The 17935-nt window shown below is 32.5% G+C and overlaps 2 protein-coding genes across 35 annotated transcripts in view; both read left to right on the top strand.

Annotated features, from left to right (window-relative positions):
* LOC146948746 (ethylene-insensitive protein 2.1-like) overlaps window positions 1-12986 on the top strand; it is a 43042-nt gene extending 30056 nt beyond the window's left edge. Inside the window, exons 3-4 of the mRNA XM_085744964.1 lie at window positions 128-368; window positions 12698-12986. Coding sequence (XP_085601090.1) covers window positions 128-368; window positions 12698-12702 — 246 coding nt within the window. The 3' untranslated portion in view covers window positions 12703-12986. The remainder of the gene's footprint in view (window positions 1-127; window positions 369-12697) is intronic.
* Window positions 2131-12424, top strand: LOC146948747 (uncharacterized). 34 transcript variants are annotated; one of them, XR_015027010.1, is made up of 10 exons: window positions 2131-2354; window positions 2555-3798; window positions 8734-8806; window positions 8911-9019; window positions 9132-9176; window positions 9269-9385; window positions 9694-9772; window positions 9854-10105; window positions 11260-11360; window positions 11763-12424. XR_015027010.1 is itself a non-coding variant. In XM_085744961.1 (10 exons), the coding sequence occupies exons 2-5, from the start codon at window positions 3722-3724 to the stop codon at window positions 9163-9165; spliced, it is 249 nt and encodes an 82-aa protein (XP_085601087.1). In that variant the 5' UTR covers window positions 2131-2354; window positions 2555-3721; the 3' UTR covers window positions 9166-9176; window positions 9269-9385; window positions 9694-9772; window positions 9854-10105; window positions 11260-11360; window positions 11763-12424. The 34 variants fall into 34 exon arrangements, 14 of the variants coding, with proteins under 14 accessions (XP_085601087.1, XP_085601086.1, XP_085601088.1 ...); XR_015027009.1 differs by having other exon boundaries at window positions 9689-9772; XR_015027004.1 differs by lacking the exon at window positions 9132-9176 and adding an exon at window positions 5007-7723 and having other exon boundaries at window positions 8778-8806; window positions 9689-9772.
* Window positions 12987-17935: the final 4949 nt, after the last annotated feature.

Here is a 17935-nt window from a genome sequence, read left to right as displayed (position 1 = left end):
TGACAAAATATATATATAGATAAAGAAAGAAAATGGAACATGTATCCTTTACCTACATAATTGATTTATATAATTTTTTTTCTTTCTCGCATTCTGAGAAAATACAATTATGTAGTTCTTGTGGCAGGTGTTACACAGCCCAATAGCCCTGTTTGGCTTTGCACTCTTTCTGTTTCTTGCCAATCAAACTACAACATTAACTTGGAGTTTAGGTGGAGAAGTTGTAGTTAATGGTTTCTTAAAACTAGACATACCAGGTTGGCTTCATTATGCGACAATTAGAGTGATTGTTGTCCTGCCCACCCTTTATTGTGTCTGGAGTTCAGGAGCTGAAGGGATGTACGTACCAGCTACTTATAATCACTCAGGTTTTAGTAGCTTTGCAGCTTCCGTCGTCAATGATTCCTCTTTTATGGGTTGCCATGTCTAGATCAGCAATGGGTGCACACAAGATCTCCCAGTCTATGGAGCTTTTGGCATTGACCATATTCCTTGGGATGCTTGGCCTGAATATCATCTTTTTGGTAGAAATGATATTTGGCAATAGTGATTGGGCTGGTGATTTGAGGTGGAATGTGGGGAATGGAGTGTCTGTCTCGTATTTAGTTCTTCTCATTGCTGGTTTTTTATCAATATGTTTCATGCTTCGGTTACTAACCAAACCTTTAAGATCTGTCAACATTCAATTAAATGCTCAGGTCTTAAACTGGGATATGCCAGAGGTTGTACCAAATCCGCTGGTTGATGGTGAAGAATCAAATGTAACTGAAATGTAACTGAAACAGTGGGTCATGAAGATGCTTCTAAGTGGGTCATGAAGATGTTCCCTCCAAAAAAATTCCCTTAAAACTTTCCCTCCACACACCATCTTAATTAATTAAATAAAAAATAAAAAGAAAAAACCAACTACCTATTATCGATATATTATAGTGGATGCCCATTAGTCATTGAGCCAAACATTTGATCCATTAACCCATTTCCATATTCTTGTATCTCCCTATAAATATGGTGCATTTGTAATAGAATTAGATTGATATGAAATACTCTTTCTTTCGCTTTTCTCTCTTTCTCTTCATCATCTATATTTTCATAACACGTTATCAGCACGCTTTAACCAACTGAGAGTAATATTGATATTATTCAGAACAAAGCTCTAAGGACTTGAGGTAATAATAATTTTTTATTTTTATTTTTTATGATTCATCTATTTTTACTAATTGTTACAATTACCTCTATGTAGCTTATTTGTTAGGTTTGATTTCTACGTACCTAAGTTATATTTTTAAGTTCTTGAAGAACTTAAAAAAAATCACAATATTATTCTTTACGAATTTTTGAAAAATTCAAAAAATTGAATGCATCCTTAAAGGATTGCTTAAATATTTGTTTTCATTATCTAGATATGTAAAAACACAATTTTATTATAATGATTATGAACAAAAGTATCACAACGGTACATACATGTTGTATCACTAGCTAGTATAGAGTTTAAAGTATGTTACATTTTTTTATTGCATTATGTTTTTTTCTTCTTCAGAATTTTAAAGATTATGAACTCTATAATATCACTAATGATATTAAAGTACGGTTACGTCTTAACTAATAACGTACATATTTTTATGATTTTTACATTAGGTTATATTTCTTTTAGTTGATATCACTAATATGTTTAGGTTCATGAACGACCGCCGTCAAGTTATGAGAGGAATAACTACCATCTCATTCCGTTTAGCGTTAAGCTTTCAGAGTACTGTTCAAAATGCTTAACCGTCTGATGGGATTACGTTTAAATAGCTAAACGGCTGATGGCAGAGACCTCTCATTGAACTTAGCTAAATGGTCAAACCTCGGTCTACATATTCATCAACTAATCAGTGTTTAACACAATATACCATAATTTATAATACAATATTAAGTTATAATAATTGATTATTGTCAATCCATAATTGATTAATTAAATAATTAATCCAATATTAATTTTTTTTTGAATTGGTCCGTTAATTATTAAAAGTTTCAAAATGACCCTTTTATCTTTATTTTAGTCATCAATTTAGTCCTATTTTATTAATTTTAAACCCCTTTAAAAGAAGACCGTTGGATAAAGAAGATCTATCATATCTCAGAGTGTATCACCAACACACAATTTATATTACTTTCTTCCTCTTCTTGTTCATCTTCATGTTATTCGTATAACCATCATTAATATTCATGAATTAGAAACCCTAGGTTTATTGTGAAGTAACAAAACCCTCTTTTTCTTTGGTTCCACCATCAATCACCATTTTCCTTCACTCACTCACTCATTGAATGTTACTCTCGCTTTCCCAGTATATCATCTTCAATCCATTCCTCAGGTTTTTTCTTCCTCTCAATTCTTTACCAATTCTCATTATGTTTCTTCAATTTTCTGCATTTCATTCACTTTTATCATTATCATTACCGTACAATTAATTCGCTTTACTCTCTACCTGTTACACCTTACTATAGTTAATTATATTTGTCTTACCCTAAATAATATCTCAATTTTTATTCTTAATATTATTTTCATTAACAGGTAATATTGCAGCCGAATTGAATCTTCCACACTTTGAATTTCTGATTTTTCTAAATTGACACATTAATTACAACTTATAAGTTTGGATACTGTAAGAATGGATTTATGTTTTGCACCTACGAATTCCAGAAATTAAGCAGGGTTACTTGTTGTTAATGGAGGAAGAAAACGATTAGAAAATCATCACACTAACAAACAGCGTTTTGTGAAAATAAACGGAAATAAGTTCGGATTTTTTGTGGTTGTTAGTTGCTGGGTTTGATCCATGATTTTTTTGGGTTTTTGATTCATCAATGTTGATGATGGTTATATGAAGAAGATGATGATGAGGAAGAAGAGGAAGAAAGTAATATAAATTATGTGTTGGTGAATAAGTGTGCACTAACTAGTGTGGTTGAAGGCGAAATTTGGCTTTCTTCCATTAATTTGGCTTTCTTCCATTAAATTTTCATGGGTGGTGGTTTAGCTCATTAACTTTATGGGGCACTAACTAGTCTTGTTTCTTTCTTTTTTGGTATTTGGTGCTTTCATTTTTTAGTTTGTACATATTGTAATGACTCTCTTGTTCTTTCTTGGTACACCTTGTGCTAGAAAGAACATTTTGATTTGGTAATATATTCCATTTTAGCATCTTCAAAAAAAATTATGTGTTGGTGATACACTGTCAGATACGATGGACCTCCTTTATCCAACGATCTTCTTTTAAAGGGGTTTAAAATTAATAAAATAGGACCAAGTTGATGATTAAAACAAAGATAAATGACCATTTTAAAACGTTTAGTAATTAAGGCACTGATTTGAAAAAAAGAATTAAGTTAAGAGACCAAATGATCAATTAAGCCTTAGATAAAATAGACTTCCATGATTTAAATGTCTTTTTTTCTTAAATAGATCAAACAATTAAGAATTAAAAATTGAATGAGGTCTTTAGTGGACTGCTATAATGTTGGTCCATTTTAGATATTTTAGGTTAAATTTAACATAATAAGACCAAAATGACAAACGGAGATAAAATTAAGTGGCCAAAATATAACTTTTATTAATTAAGGGAGGAGAGTGAAACTTAAAAAAATGAATCAAGGGACGAAAAAGAAGTTGAGGTTGATTTTGTAATTTTCGAAAACCCTATTTGGTGACTATAAATACTTGAGAAGATTTTGGTCTTGAATGAATGTCAAAAGTGTTGAGTTCCCTGAAGCAGTTCGCGGCCGACATACTTTCACGATGATGTCAAGGTTAATAAGGTACGGTGCTTCCGCTTCTGTCTCTCCTCGTCCTTCACTCTCTTCAATTACAACATCCTATAACATTAAACCTGAAACTCTTATCCCTTGTTCTGCTTATAATACATTCAGATTCAGTTCTGATTATAGTAGATTCAGATTCATGTTTGATTGCTATTCCATATCCGATTATAACAACCTTTTTTCTTCCATTCACAAAACGGGTCATGACGACTATACTATTATTGAACTTGCTTAACTATGGGAGAAATCCCTAACCTATAATAATGTATTCCCAAACATCGATACTTGGAAAATCCTCATCAATTGTTATTGTCTCACTGGAAAATCAGGTGACATCTCCTTAGCTTTCTCTCTATTCCGTCAAATCATCAATGCTGGTCATTGTCCAACTACTTCCACTTTGAATGATCTTTTTGAAGTTTTATGTCGCAGAGGCCTGATTTATTATAAAGCAATTATGTTTTATAATTACACCGTGCTAAAGGGTTTTCAGTTGAACCATAAGACTTATTTTATTCTAATCGAGGGTTTATGTGAGATAGGAGAAACTAAATTAGCCATACACTTCTTTAGAGAGGCACTGAAGATTCACAAGGTATTAATAAAGCAGATACGAGAACATCTGTTTTAACTTAATATTCACAATATGGGAACGATTTTTTTTTAATTCGAACTTAAAATTGCACTAATAAACTTATATGTGGACTCTGGAGCATATTGAGTAATCAAGAAAAAAGTAGTTTCAAGCGACAACAAAATAAAAACATACCATATTGTGAATTTAGAGTCAAATATTTTCATATCCATTCTAGGTTGTTTAGATAATTGACTCCTTCCAATCCAATCCAATAATGAGTAATACTATAATTAGGAAATTATTGAATTAAATTAAACATTTGTTTTTTTATGAAGGAAAAAGGGCAGAGAGTCAAACTTGGTATTTTACACAGCCTAATTCAAATTTAGTAACTAACTAATCAAGTACTAACTTGTTGATTAATTTTTCGTTAACATTCATTTCATTCAGTTCACACTTCAGTGTAGCTAGCTTTTGTGTGTTGAACACGATTTCAATTTGGAGGAACCCTAATCCCCAAATAATCTTCAATATTGTTCTTGTTTGTGTGTTTGAAGTTGCAATCCTTTTTGTCTCGCAGATAGTCATTGCTTCCAATGAATTACAAATTTTGTTCGTCATTTTACAGGGTTTACTCATCTTCTTCATCATCTTCTATGGGATTTGAGATTCAAACAATTCGTGCAATGATGAAGAAACGAACAGAAATGAAGGAGTTCAATGGGTTACTACACCCTTTTGTGAAGAGGAAGGAGTTCCGCAGCGCTCTCTATCTGGGTAGGTATCTTTTTATCAACAAAAGATATGATTCTCATACTTTGAATGTCTATATTAACCGTCTTTGCAACTTAAATTTAGGGTTTCGTTATGCAATGTCTGTTGTTGGCTTGTTTGTTAAATCTGGGTTAGAGATTGACATTGTTACTGTCAATACCCTATTGAAGGGGTATGCCATGAATGCAAAACCAAAACAAGGTTTAGAGTTTGCTGTCAAGTTACAGGGTGTAGGGTTCCAGTTAAATGAAATTTCCTTTGGGATAATCCTTCAATCCATATGCATGTTAGGTGATCTTAGTGGAGTTTTGAAATTATTGCGCAGTATGCATGTTAGGTGATCTTAGTGGAGTTTTGAAATTATTGCGCAGTATTGTAAATGATAATATCTTAGGTGTCAAGGCCGATGTGGTAATGTATACTACTTTTATAGATGCATTGTGCAAACACGGCTGTGTTAATGATGCTATTGCCACTTACAGTGATATGGTTAACGCGCATATTGAACCCACTTATTTCATCCACTCATCAATAATTCATGGCCACTGCCTAGTTAAGCAACCGGAACAAGCCCTTCGGTTTCTTTTAAAGCTTGTCTACACCAGATATTTTGACATCAAGTCATACTTAGATATTACCTCATTTGGCTCTCTGATGGACTATTTTGGAAGTGTTGGAAGGATTGAAGAGGCTTTGCTCTTACTTTCCATCATGATAAAATTGGGAATACAGCCCAATCTGGTTGTACTCAACAGCCTTATGGAGGTCTTTGGTCATGCGTGTGAAAATGGTCGAAATCCGTGGATGCTTTTCTATGTTTTAGGGAGACTTAGATTCACCTCAAATGCGAAGTCCTTTACTGCAGTAATTAACGGATTTCTTAGATCTGAAAAGGTTGATGATGCTTTGAAAATTTTAGATCACATGAAGTCTAAATACATCAACGTTGATCAGAAATTGTTAACGTCTGTGGTAAATGGCCTAATAAGCAATGCTCAACCTGAGAAAGCACTACTCTTTGTTGACATGTTCATAGAGAAAAAGTTTAAGGCCGACCTTCCGTGTTATACTGTTTTCATGAGGGCTTGTTTTGAAGGCAACGAACACAAACGTGCCCTTGATGGTGGAACCAAAGGAAAAGAGGGTTTTGTTACTTCACAATAAACCTAGGTTTTCTAATTCATGAATGTTGATGATGGTTATACAAAGAACATGATGAAGAAGAAGAGGAAGAAACGTTTGTGTTCGTTGCCTTCAAAGCAAGCCCTCATGAAAACAGTATAACACGGAAGGTCGACCTCAAACTTTTTCTCTATGAACATGTCAACAAAGAGTAGTGCTTTCTCAGGTTGAGCATTGCTTACTAGGCCATTTACCACAGACGTTAACTTACTAGGCCATTTACCACAGACGTTAACAATTTCTGATCAACGTTGATGTATTTAGACTTCATGTGATCTAAAATTTTCAAAGCATCATCAACCTTTTCAGATCTAGGAAATCCGTTAATTACTGCCTTCACATTTGGGGTGAATCCAAGTCTCCCTAAAACATAGAAAAGCATCCACGGATTTCGATCATTTTCACACGCATGACCAAAGACCTCCATAAGGCTGTTGAGTACAACCAGATTGGGTTGTATTCCCAATTTTATCATGATGGAAAGTAAGAGCAAAGCCTCTTCAATCCTTCCAACACTTCCAAAATAGTCCATCAGAGAGCCAAAGGAGGTAATATTTAAGTATGACTTGATGTCAAAATATCTGGTGTAGACAAGCTTTAAAAGAAACCGAAGGGCTTGTTCCGGTTGCTTAACTAGGCAGTGGCCATGAATTATTGATGAGTGGATGAAATAAGTGGGTTCAATATGCGCTTTAACCATATCACTGTAAGTGGCAATAGCATCATTAACACAACCGTGTTTGCACAATGCATCTATAACATTAGCATACATTACCGCATCGGCCTTGACACCTGAGATATTACCATTTACAATACTGCGCAATAATTTCAAAGCTCCACTAAGATCACCTTACATGCATATGGATCGAAGGATTATCCCAAAGGAAATTTCATTTAACTGGAACCCTAGACCCTGTAACTTGGCAGCAAACTCTAAACCTTGTTTTGGTTTTGCATTCATGGCATACCCCTTCAATAGGGTATTGACAGTAACAATGTCAATCTCTAACCCAGATTTAACAAACAACAGACATTGCATAACGAAACCCTAAGTTTAAGTTGTAAAGACAGTTAATATGAACATTCAATGTATGAGAATCGTATCTTTTGTTGATAAAAAGATACCTACGCAGATAGAGAGCGCTGCTGAACTCCTTCCTCTTCACAAAAGGGTGTAGTAACCCATTGAGCTCCTTAATTTCTGTTCGTTTCTTCATCATTGCACGAATTGTTTGAAAAATGATTGCATCTTCAAACACACGAACAATATTGATGATTATTTGGGGATTAGGGTTCCTCCAAATTGAAATCGTGTTCAACACACAAAAGCTTTGCTACACTGAAGTGTGAACTGAATGAAATGAACGTTAACGAAAAATTAATCAACAAGTTAGTACTTGATTAGTTAGTTACTAAATTTGAATTATGTGCACTGGAAATAATAATGTTTAATTAATGCTATTCTAATTTGATCATGTCTGCGTATTTGGCCCACATATGTTCGACAGATAGATGGTTAGCACTTAGCACCTGTGTTTCTTGTTTTATATTTTCTCTTCTTGTCATGTTTTCTTCTAATGGATATTACTCGTAGGTGGACGATTAAGTTGGTTGATTTGGTAGTAGACCGCACAATCTAGGATTGCGTTTCTAATTCATCTTTTTTTGGCTAATGCACATGGATTCCACTATTGCGTGTGGGTTTATTTGCACCTCATCTTCTGCTTGTTTGTAAAGATGAAACGTCTGACTGTTTTATAAATTACCAGATTTGCATGGGCAATTGCCTTACTGCTAAAGCTTTTTTTTATCTTTAATGAATATTTTGATCAAATCGATAAGGATTGAGTGTTACTGGTCATTAATTTTCTCTTTTTTTCATAAAGCTAAATTTTGTAATCACTTGTTATTTCTAACTTGGTTTTGTGTACTTGTTTCAAGAATCTTGTATAGTGAGTGGTTCTTTTGATTTTGTCTCGCTACAATTATATCACTAAATCCTCATTTTGTCTAATAACATTTGACTATTATTTGTGCACTTGCATATTTGAATAGTCAAGACCAAAATCAAAGATGCTTAAAATTCTTTTTTTTTTTTTTTTTTTTTTTAGAAATCCATACGATACAAGTAAATTATGGTATCCTTTTACTTGTCTCAAGTATGGTGTTAGGAATTGTGTGGTGTTTGTATTAATGGATGACTGGAAATTGGCTCTCTGACAGGCATGAACCATAAACAATTTTAAAATGGAATTCCATGCAGAAAATATAATTAGTATTGTTTTAGATATTTTTGTTAGGGAGATGTATCTTTCAATTGTAGGCTAGTATTTGTTAGGACTAGTACCTGTTGTTATCCAGTAGTTATTTGGTAAATAATATTCTGATGACCACCTCAGCAAATGAGTTCTACTGTAGAGGTCTTGTTTTGCTTACTTTTCAGGATGCGCTGCGCTGTCACCAATGGAACAGGTATCCTTTACCTACATAATTGATTTATATATTTTTTTTCTTTCCCGAATTTTGAGAAAATATAATGATGTGGTTCTTGTGGCTGGTGTTGCACAACCCAATAGCCCTGCTTGGCTTTGCACTCATTCTCTCCGTCGCCGCAGCTCTCTCCTGTCGCCGCTCTATCTCTCTCCGTCTCGAACATCAATTCTGTTTTATTCCTTTGTTGTTCAGGTTTGTGGATATTGCAAAGTTTCTTTCAAGGAAACTGTTTTACCCAATTCTGCTCTCATTACTCTTCACCTCCAATTTCCTTCTTCAACTCAATTGATTGTTGTTTGTCAAGTGAAAGGGACCTGAAAAATTGCCCAGATTTTTAAGGATTCACAAGGTTCATGAGTAAAGCTTAGCGGGTTTTGTCTAATTAAGAGAAATTGTTAAGTGATTTTGAAACTATGAATAAAGCTATGTATGTTTGAACAGAAACACTTGAAGGAATTCAAGTTCTGATTTCAATTCTCAAAAATGATTCTGGCTCGAGTTGGCAAAGGAAGAATCGCAGACAGGAACACATCCAAATACTTTCTTCTTTTTGTTCTGGTAATCCACATATCTCTCCCTCTAGGATTCTCTCCAACATAGGTTTTGATACTCATTCATTTTGAACTGCAATTCTAATTAATCCTTTAAATGAAATCCCCAACTTTTTATGCCCTTAATTTGGTAATTTTTGTATTATGATTAAATGAGAATATAAAACTCAATTTTAAAGTGCAGTAAGACTTATAAATCCGTGTGAATTTTTAATATGTTAAGCGAGGTGCATAAAATGTAGTACTATTTTAAAAAAGTCATGATTTCATGGTTAAATTGTCTTCTTTCTTACTACCTTTCTATGTTAAGCTTAGGGTTGGAAACTTTGATGTGGCAGCGGCAACATAATGAAGCGGGAGCCAGTAAGGAGTGATAGTTGGCTGGTGGTAATATGTATGTGTCCTGTTTTGGTGTCTGTTTGTGCTTCATATGTTCGGACCCTCTGTTTGATTTGATTATTGTGTCTGCCTGTAGATGGTCCGAAGAAAATTGACCACTTGGTTAAGCTTGAAGGTGCTAAGGAGAGATTGCAACCGTTTAAGGCAAATCTACTTGAAGAGGGTGCCTTTGATTCTGTTGATTGATCCTGTGCTCAAAAGGACTCTCAAACGTGTTGTCTTAACATCTTCTGACGCTGCTGTTGCATACAATGGAAAGCCTCGAACTCCTGATGTTGTTGTTGATGAGACTTGGTTTACTGATGCTGATTTCTGTGCTAAATCAAACGTATGTGCCTCTCAAAAACCCTATTCTTTGTTGTACTTTCACATAACAGGAACTAAACGTCACAGTGGAGATGTTATCTAAATGCACACGTGAGTGTAGAATAGATTATAGTCAGTTGTGACAAACCTCCATCCTTTTCATTCTATTTCATATAAACGAGGCAAATTACAGTAGCGGCAATCGTCAGATTAATTAATATTGTTTAAAGTTGCGGCAATGATAAAACAATGTTTGCACTATTTTTAAAATATAAATTGCGGCGTTGCCGCAACTTTGATAGCAATTCTTCCTAATAATGTAACCATGAAGAGTTCTGAAATTATGTTAGCAATATCAGGATATGCATCATAACATGAACGTGTTTAAAAATATAGGCTAAAACCCACTTTTTGCCCCCTAAGTTTGCAAAAGTTGCGATTTTGGCCCCCTATTAAAAAAAATAGCATTTTTGGCCCCCTTCGTCCAAAAATTACTGAGAAGAGGCCACGTGTCCCAAAATAGGGGCATAATTGCAACTTTTTCTAAAGATAAGGGGTTTAAAAAGCATATTTCCCTTATGTTAGAGGGTCAAAAGAGCATATTTCCCTAAACATAGGGGGTCACTAATGCTATTTTTTTTAATAGGGGGCCAAAATCGCAACTTTTGCAAACTTAGGGGGCAAAAAGTGGATTTTAGCCAAAAATATATTAGCAATTTGTTGTTTGCTTTCATTTTCTAATTTAAACTGCGGTGTTGCCGCAACTTTGAACAATATTAATGTTCTTAATACTATTAACAATTTACAATTCTTGAGTTGTGTTATTTGCACTTTTATAATTTAAAGGTGGGGCGTTGCCGCATCTTTGATCGCATCTGTATACTGATGTTAGTAATGATTATTTGGCTTCTGAGATACTTACTATTATGCAGTGTTTGCTTGTGCTAAATTAGTATTAGTAAAATAAAAATATTATTAGGTTTTTGTAGTTCATTTTGGGTTTCCTTTTTATGATGTTCCATAAGTTCTATTTCATTTTTTTTTAAGAAAATTGATGTGAGTATGTCCAAACAAAATTTTGCATCTAATCACCACGTGTAGAGATGTCCTTGATTAAACTGAATCATTTTTTTGTTGAAATAATGGATTCACGATGGCTGTTAATTTATTGAGCAGCCAGTGTTGATTGGCGTTCACCACTTGATGATAACGGTGATAATTTCGAGCTTATTCGTTTGAAATGGCGCACTTTCACCGTCGAATTCAATCCTAAAGAGGTACGGTCATTAGGATATACTCCCTCCGTCCCTTAATGTAACCACCCATTTGATTTTATTTTTGTCCCTAAATGTAACCCCCTTTTCAAATTACTAGATGCATTTATTACTTTTTTCCTAAACATATCCCTAATTAATACTACTAACTTGTCTTGAAATATAAATAGTCAAATTTAATACACATACAAACAAAGGACAATTTGGTAATATTAATACATAAAACAGACACATTAATTACACTAACAACTTTTCTTAAGAAATGTGAAAAATGCAAAGGGTGTTACATTAAGGGACGGAGGGAGTAATCTTTTAAACCGTTCTCCATTGTCTTCTATCTGTTTAATAATAGGATGTTTGTTTGATCATGAATATATAATCAAGTGTGTTTACATTTTTTTTTAGCCTACTCTGATACTTCCCACTCTCCTGGTAGAGACCATTGGGCCTGAATTGAGGAGGTTTTGCTGTGTTGAATGATCCGTGTTACAATGAGGTTGAGGTGGTGATTGAGAAGTTGAATGGCAGAGTTTGATCATGAATATATAATCAAGTGTGTTTACATTTTTTTTTAGCCTACTCTGATACTTCCCACTCTCCTGGTAGAGACCATTGGGCCTGAATTGAGGAGGTTTTGCTGTGTTGAATGATCCGTGTTACAATGAGGTTGAGGTGGTGATTGAGAAGTTGAATGGCAGAGTCTGCTTTACGCATGGATGGTCTGAACTAAACAGCCTGTATGAGAGTGTGGAACCAACTAGGATTGAAGGTGAGGTTGCGCAAGGATCATCAAACAAACCTACCAAATTGAAGTCTGTTAAGGTTGAGAAGATTTAAGCATCTTGCCGTAATACATGTTGCTGTTCGGTGTCGCCGTAGTTTTTAAGTTTTTGTTATTCCTATCCATGCATCCTTGATATGCCTTTCCTGTCGCCGTAATTTTGAATATGTTCTTCCTTTTTTAAAGAATTTGTGTACTATGGATGGAAATTTATATTTTGCTACAATGGTTGCTGTCGTATTTAACTGTTTTGGAATTTTAAGTCCCTATAACTTGAGCCAGTGTTGCTGTCGTATTTAACTGTTTTGGAATTTTAAGTCCCTATAACTTGAGCCAGTTTTAAAGTACAATGTTTGTTAAACATTTTTTCCGAATTAAGCTGGTTGCTCTTATTTATTATGTAAACCATTTTGATGAGTAACAACATAACCTCATATTATTGATAAAGATGCTTGGTCCTATGTCAATTGTGCAATCTGTTATTACCTAATGCTTATTTTGATTTACATTCTGTTATGCTTACACCGCAGTACTTATTTTCTGATACAAAATTGACCAGGTTAACATACAGATTCAAAATCTGTCTCAATCAAATCACATTCATGAAATTGTGAACTGAAATAAAGCAAACAGAGCATAATTCCACAATTTCTCTAATGGTTGCCATTATCGGTCACCATAACCTGAAGAAGAGCACACTAATTTCTCTAATGTTTAATTTAGTATATAAAGAAGTATTCCAAAATGTGTGAACAATTCTTGTATGTCCTAAAGTATTATTTATGTTCAGTTGTTTTTTTATATATGTAATGGATCATATTGCAACATATTAGCTTCTTCATTGTTTATGACCCGGGCGGTAGCACGGGTAAAAGTTCTAGTTACCTCTAGTTTAGCTTATTTGTTAGGTTTGATTTCTAGTTAAGCTTATTTGTTAGGTTTGATTTCTACTTAAGTTATATTTTTAAGTTCTTGAAAAAAAAAATCACAATTTTATTCTTTACAAATTCTTGAAAAATTCAAAAAATGGAATGCATCCTTGAAAGATTGCTTAGATATTTGTTTTCATTATCTAGTCAAAAAATGGAATGCATCATTGAAGGATTGCTTGAATATTTGTTTTCATTATCTAGATATGTAAAAACACAATTTTATTATAATGATTATGAACAAAAGTATCACAACGGTGCATGCATATTGTATCACTAGTATAGAGTTTAAAGTACGTTACATTTTTTTTTATTGCATTATGTTTTTTTTTCCTACAGAAATTTAAGATCATGAACTCTATAATATCACTAATGATGTTAAAGTACGGTTACGTACATGTTTTTATGATTTTTACATTAGGTTATATTTCTTTTAGTTAATATCACTAATATGTACACTACAAATATTTCTTTTAGTTAATATCACTAATATGTACATTACAAATAATATCACTATTATTAGTAACTCGAAACGATTTTCAAAATTATTTTATACGGCAGAACAAATATTAGTTATATTTTAATTAATTTTCTCTTTTGCAATTTTCTTTTAAAACTTTATTAGTTATATTTTATCTAACTAAATTAATCTTACAATTTGATGATGGTAGTAAGAATGTCAAATTTTTCAAAACTTCACTTTGAAGCCCTTCTGCGGAAGGAAATACGACATCTGATCAACAAAAGGCAAAAGCGTTGATATTTCTTCGTCATCATATTAATGATGCTCTTAAGAATGAATACTTTACTCTGAAAAATCCACTTGTGCTCCAGAATAAGTTGAAAGAAAGATATCTTTTCACCAGAAGTTGAAAAATAATTTTTGGCACTTGTGTTATGAGTGGTTTATGTTTTTTTTATATATAAAAAAAATCTATGAGTAGTTTTCTTTAATACAATTTGTTTAGATGAACGAAATAGTAAAACCATTATAAACTCACACATGCGTGTGAGGTGTTAGGATTCGAACTCCAATCTTAATTGTTTTATTAATTTTGATTTTGATATTTTTGTCTGTGTAGTTATGACTTGTGGACTCTTTAATACAATGTTTTTTCTTTTAACTCTTTAATACAGTTTATCCCGGCACTCTTTAACAAAAAATGTATTTACCAAAATATGCAACTAGAAAATTTAGGCCATATATTGTGCTTTTTCTTTATTAAAAAATCTAGATATTTGTTGTTCAAAAAAAATTCTAAATATTTTGGAAAATCCATTGTAAAATCAATGTAGTTTAAGAACAAAAAAAACTTTGACTTTTTTCTTAAAATTCAAATCATATCCATACTAAGTGAAAAAGAATCTGGGTTGGTGTTGAATCAATATAATCGATAGGTTAAGCAACCAAACATTCACATACATGGCTATTGACTGTAGAGAAATGCAATATACGGCTAGTGTAAATCAAAAAGAGGTGGTGGCTGACTTGAAATTTTTCAACCTACCAACTCCTAAGGTCATATATACACAGCAGCTATTATAGTTTGATCTTGAATTATTATCAAAGACAGCTAATGTCACATTTTGGCTAGCTCGAATTCCAACATGCGAGTATGTTGTATGTAGTAGCATTGTCAAAAGTTAGGCAAAAAATATACATTATTTTTGTCACACTCCTTTTATGTTTCTAAACTTTTGCATATGAACCCCCTTCTTGAAGGAGTTTTCCTTTTTATAAATCTGTTTACAATTGCAAATAGTAATCTTTTGATCAGGGTAGGATTATAAAGTGATAAAATTCTCACTCAATTTGTTTTTAACAATGTTGCATTTATAAGTTTTTGTTTTTGTGGGGCTTCTAGCTAGTTAAATTTAAACTTAAAATCATTAATCATGTTTTCTCATCCAGTATTCTTGGTCAAGATATTACTTTTTGATTAATCAAGTATGTGTGCTATTTGATAATAACTAGTCATATAAGTTATTTCACCATTAATGTAAAATAGAAGTGATCTTGGAGAAATTCTAATATGATCATATGACCAAAGAAATAGTGTTTGGTCATACACACATAAAGAAGTATTTTTTTAATAATAAGGAGGAAATTGATAAAAAATATGATTGAATATTTTAAAGAGAATCTTTTTATGTGTGTGTCCAAACATTATTGATTTGGTCTTGTGACCAAAGTCTTCATGTTTTTCACCTAATCTTCTTTCTCATCACTTTGATTTGTGATGGAGATGAGAATGATGATGTTGTGGAGGTTTGAGGTTGATTATAGTGATGTTGAAGAAGATGGAATTGGGGTTGATTATATGTAAGTAGTTTTTTTACGTTTTGCATATGTGCGGTTTAAAACTACCACTATCTTAGTAAAATTGCTATGGTTTAACATATAATTTGAGAAGTGGGTATTTTTGATATATTTATGAGATATTTTAAAAGAATTGTTTCTTTGATTTAAAAATAATTGTTTCTTTATAGAAATCAATTAACCAAGTCTAATTTTTCAGAACATGGGCTCGTTTTTCCCCCTACGAACATGGGCTTAAGTTCTGAAACGAACTAAGTTTATTTTGTGAAAATTGTTCTTTAATTGCTTTCTTGCACCTCAAAATGACTATTATTTCTTCAATGATAGTTAATTGTGATATCATTGAATGGTGGTGTAGATTTGTGATATCATAGTATACTTTTCTCAATGTCTCAAGTTCGAATTTTCTTTTCATTAATGGACGGTGAAAAAACAAAATATTGTAACATGTGATAACTTTGGTATACACAATAGACTAAATTAAATTAGAGGTTCTTTAAGTTTGAGGTTTGTAATAGATTGATCATTTGAGTTTTTTTAGTCACCCATAAGTCCTTTAAGTTTGAGGTTTGTAACAGATTGATTTTTAAGTTATTTTGGTCACACATAAGTCCTTTAAGTTTGTAGTCGTTTTCAATTTAGTCATTCTGTTAACCAAATGTTACAAAAAGACAGAAGGACTAAATCAAAAATGTTTACAAACTTAAAAGATTTATTCGTGACCAAAATAACTGAAATGACCAATCTCTTACAAACATCAAAATTAAAGAACATTTGGTGTAATTTAGCCTATACAATATTATTCATTTCCAAAGTCAATAATTTCATACACACACTTATGTTTAGCAATGGTTAAAAAAGGTCACAAAATAAAAAAATATATATATAAAAAAACAACGGTGCAAAAAGTCTCCCGTCAAACAATAAATTGATTCTAATTTATTCAAAAAAAGTAAAGTCTAGACTGTCCTTAAATTATTATGGGTAATTTATTATGAGTCACATGAATGAATTTATATATAATTTGTACTTGCAAACTATTTTTACTATAGTTATTAATTTTTTATGTGTCTAATTTTTACAGTTGTTGAGTAAATTACCCACAATTCATCATAGATAAAAAAAAATTAAAAAATAAAATAAAGATAGTTGATTTTCAATCTTAAAAAGAAAAAGAAAACTGATTCGCATGCACGACGTAAAAAGTTATGCTTATGAAAGTAAAAATATTATAAACGATTCAACTTTAACATTTTCTAAAAAGAAGTAGAAAATTACAGGTAGATACGAGGCACATATTGAAGATGAAGTGACACGCAAGAAAGATTCAATGGAAATAGTGCAGATTTAGCATCCGGTTTATAACTTGCAACTTGTTTGTTTATCTTTTAAGTTTAGCGCTTGTTAATCCTTACTTTCGTTTTACCTCGTTACTACTCTACTAAAATAGAAATCATGTTACAGAGTGATGAAGCAAAAAAAATATACGGCATAAGAATTACTTTACATCATCTCTTTTGATCAAAGAATGAGTATTGTCATATACACATTATATTCTTCTTACTTTGTATATATTTAGACCAAACATTCATCAGGCCAACTCCAATTAGTCCTTGTGGATTCATCGTGGTGGACTTTTTTTTAATTTATATATCTTTAATGACTACTTATCTTTAATAATTATTTATTGATACACTATTAGAATGTGTTGATTTAGATGCAAACATTTTGGCTGTGCTCCAATATATGCTAGTTTCTTCGACGATGCAGCTACACTGATATTTGACTTACAGATTCAATTTTTTACTTTTATTTTGGTTTTATTTCCAAAGTGATATACACCCTCCGATCACTAATATAAGCAAAAATTCACTTTTTAGGTTCATTAAATTAATGATGTATGTAGTCTATAATAAAGACTACATACATCATTAATTTAATGAACCTAAAAAGTGGATTTTTGCTTATAGTAGTGACCGGAGGGTGTAGGTAGTATGAGTATTGGTTAGAGGGTATAATCGAAAAAAGGGCCGGATTACTTTAAAATAACAACAGTAGTATTTTGATTTTTGGTTCGATTATCTGTGGTGTTAATTTAGACCGGCTAGTTTAGCTTTTTAATAAAACTTTCTTAATATGATTATGATTTTTCTCTCATTCCAGCTGTAATGTTTAAAAACAAGTAGGTGTAACTAATTGATGGTGTAAGACCTTGCTGCTAAATGATAGAGGTAGCCTCCAAATTTGGTTAAAAAAAGTCAATTGAATTAAACACCGAAATCATTGACTATTTCTTCACACTTTATTAACTCTGCGATTCAACAGAAAAAATATTGATAATCATAGAGATAATGGATCAAACAGGTTCTAGAAAAATTTTGGTGCAGGAAAAAGGGGTGACACTTTGATGCCATTAATGACACCATACCATTAAATCAGGGCCACACATTGCCCCAAGTGTGTGTGTGTGATGTGTGTGTTGGGTGCCATCAATGATCAGGATTTAATGGTACGGTGCCATTAATGGCACCCAAGTATTGTCCAGGAA

Source organism: Medicago sativa, chromosome 2 (genome assembly GCF_051527215.1).
Source record: "Medicago sativa cultivar Bolivia chromosome 2, Bolivia_mono, whole genome shotgun sequence".
NCBI lineage: Eukaryota > Viridiplantae > Streptophyta > Magnoliopsida > Fabales > Fabaceae > Medicago > Medicago sativa.
This window is presented reverse-complemented; position numbering and strand designations above follow the sequence as displayed.

Bases quoted from the DNA above. Each gene is read 5' to 3' on its own strand.
- LOC146948747 (XM_085744948.1), top strand. From the start codon at position 3,722: ATGAATGTCAAAAGTGTTGAGTTCCCTGAAGCAGTTCGCGGCCGACAT. The intron at 3,799-5,006 runs GTACGGTGCTTC...GTCATTTTACAG, and splicing joins ATGATGTCAAGGTTAATAAG to GGTTTACTCATCTTCTTCAT.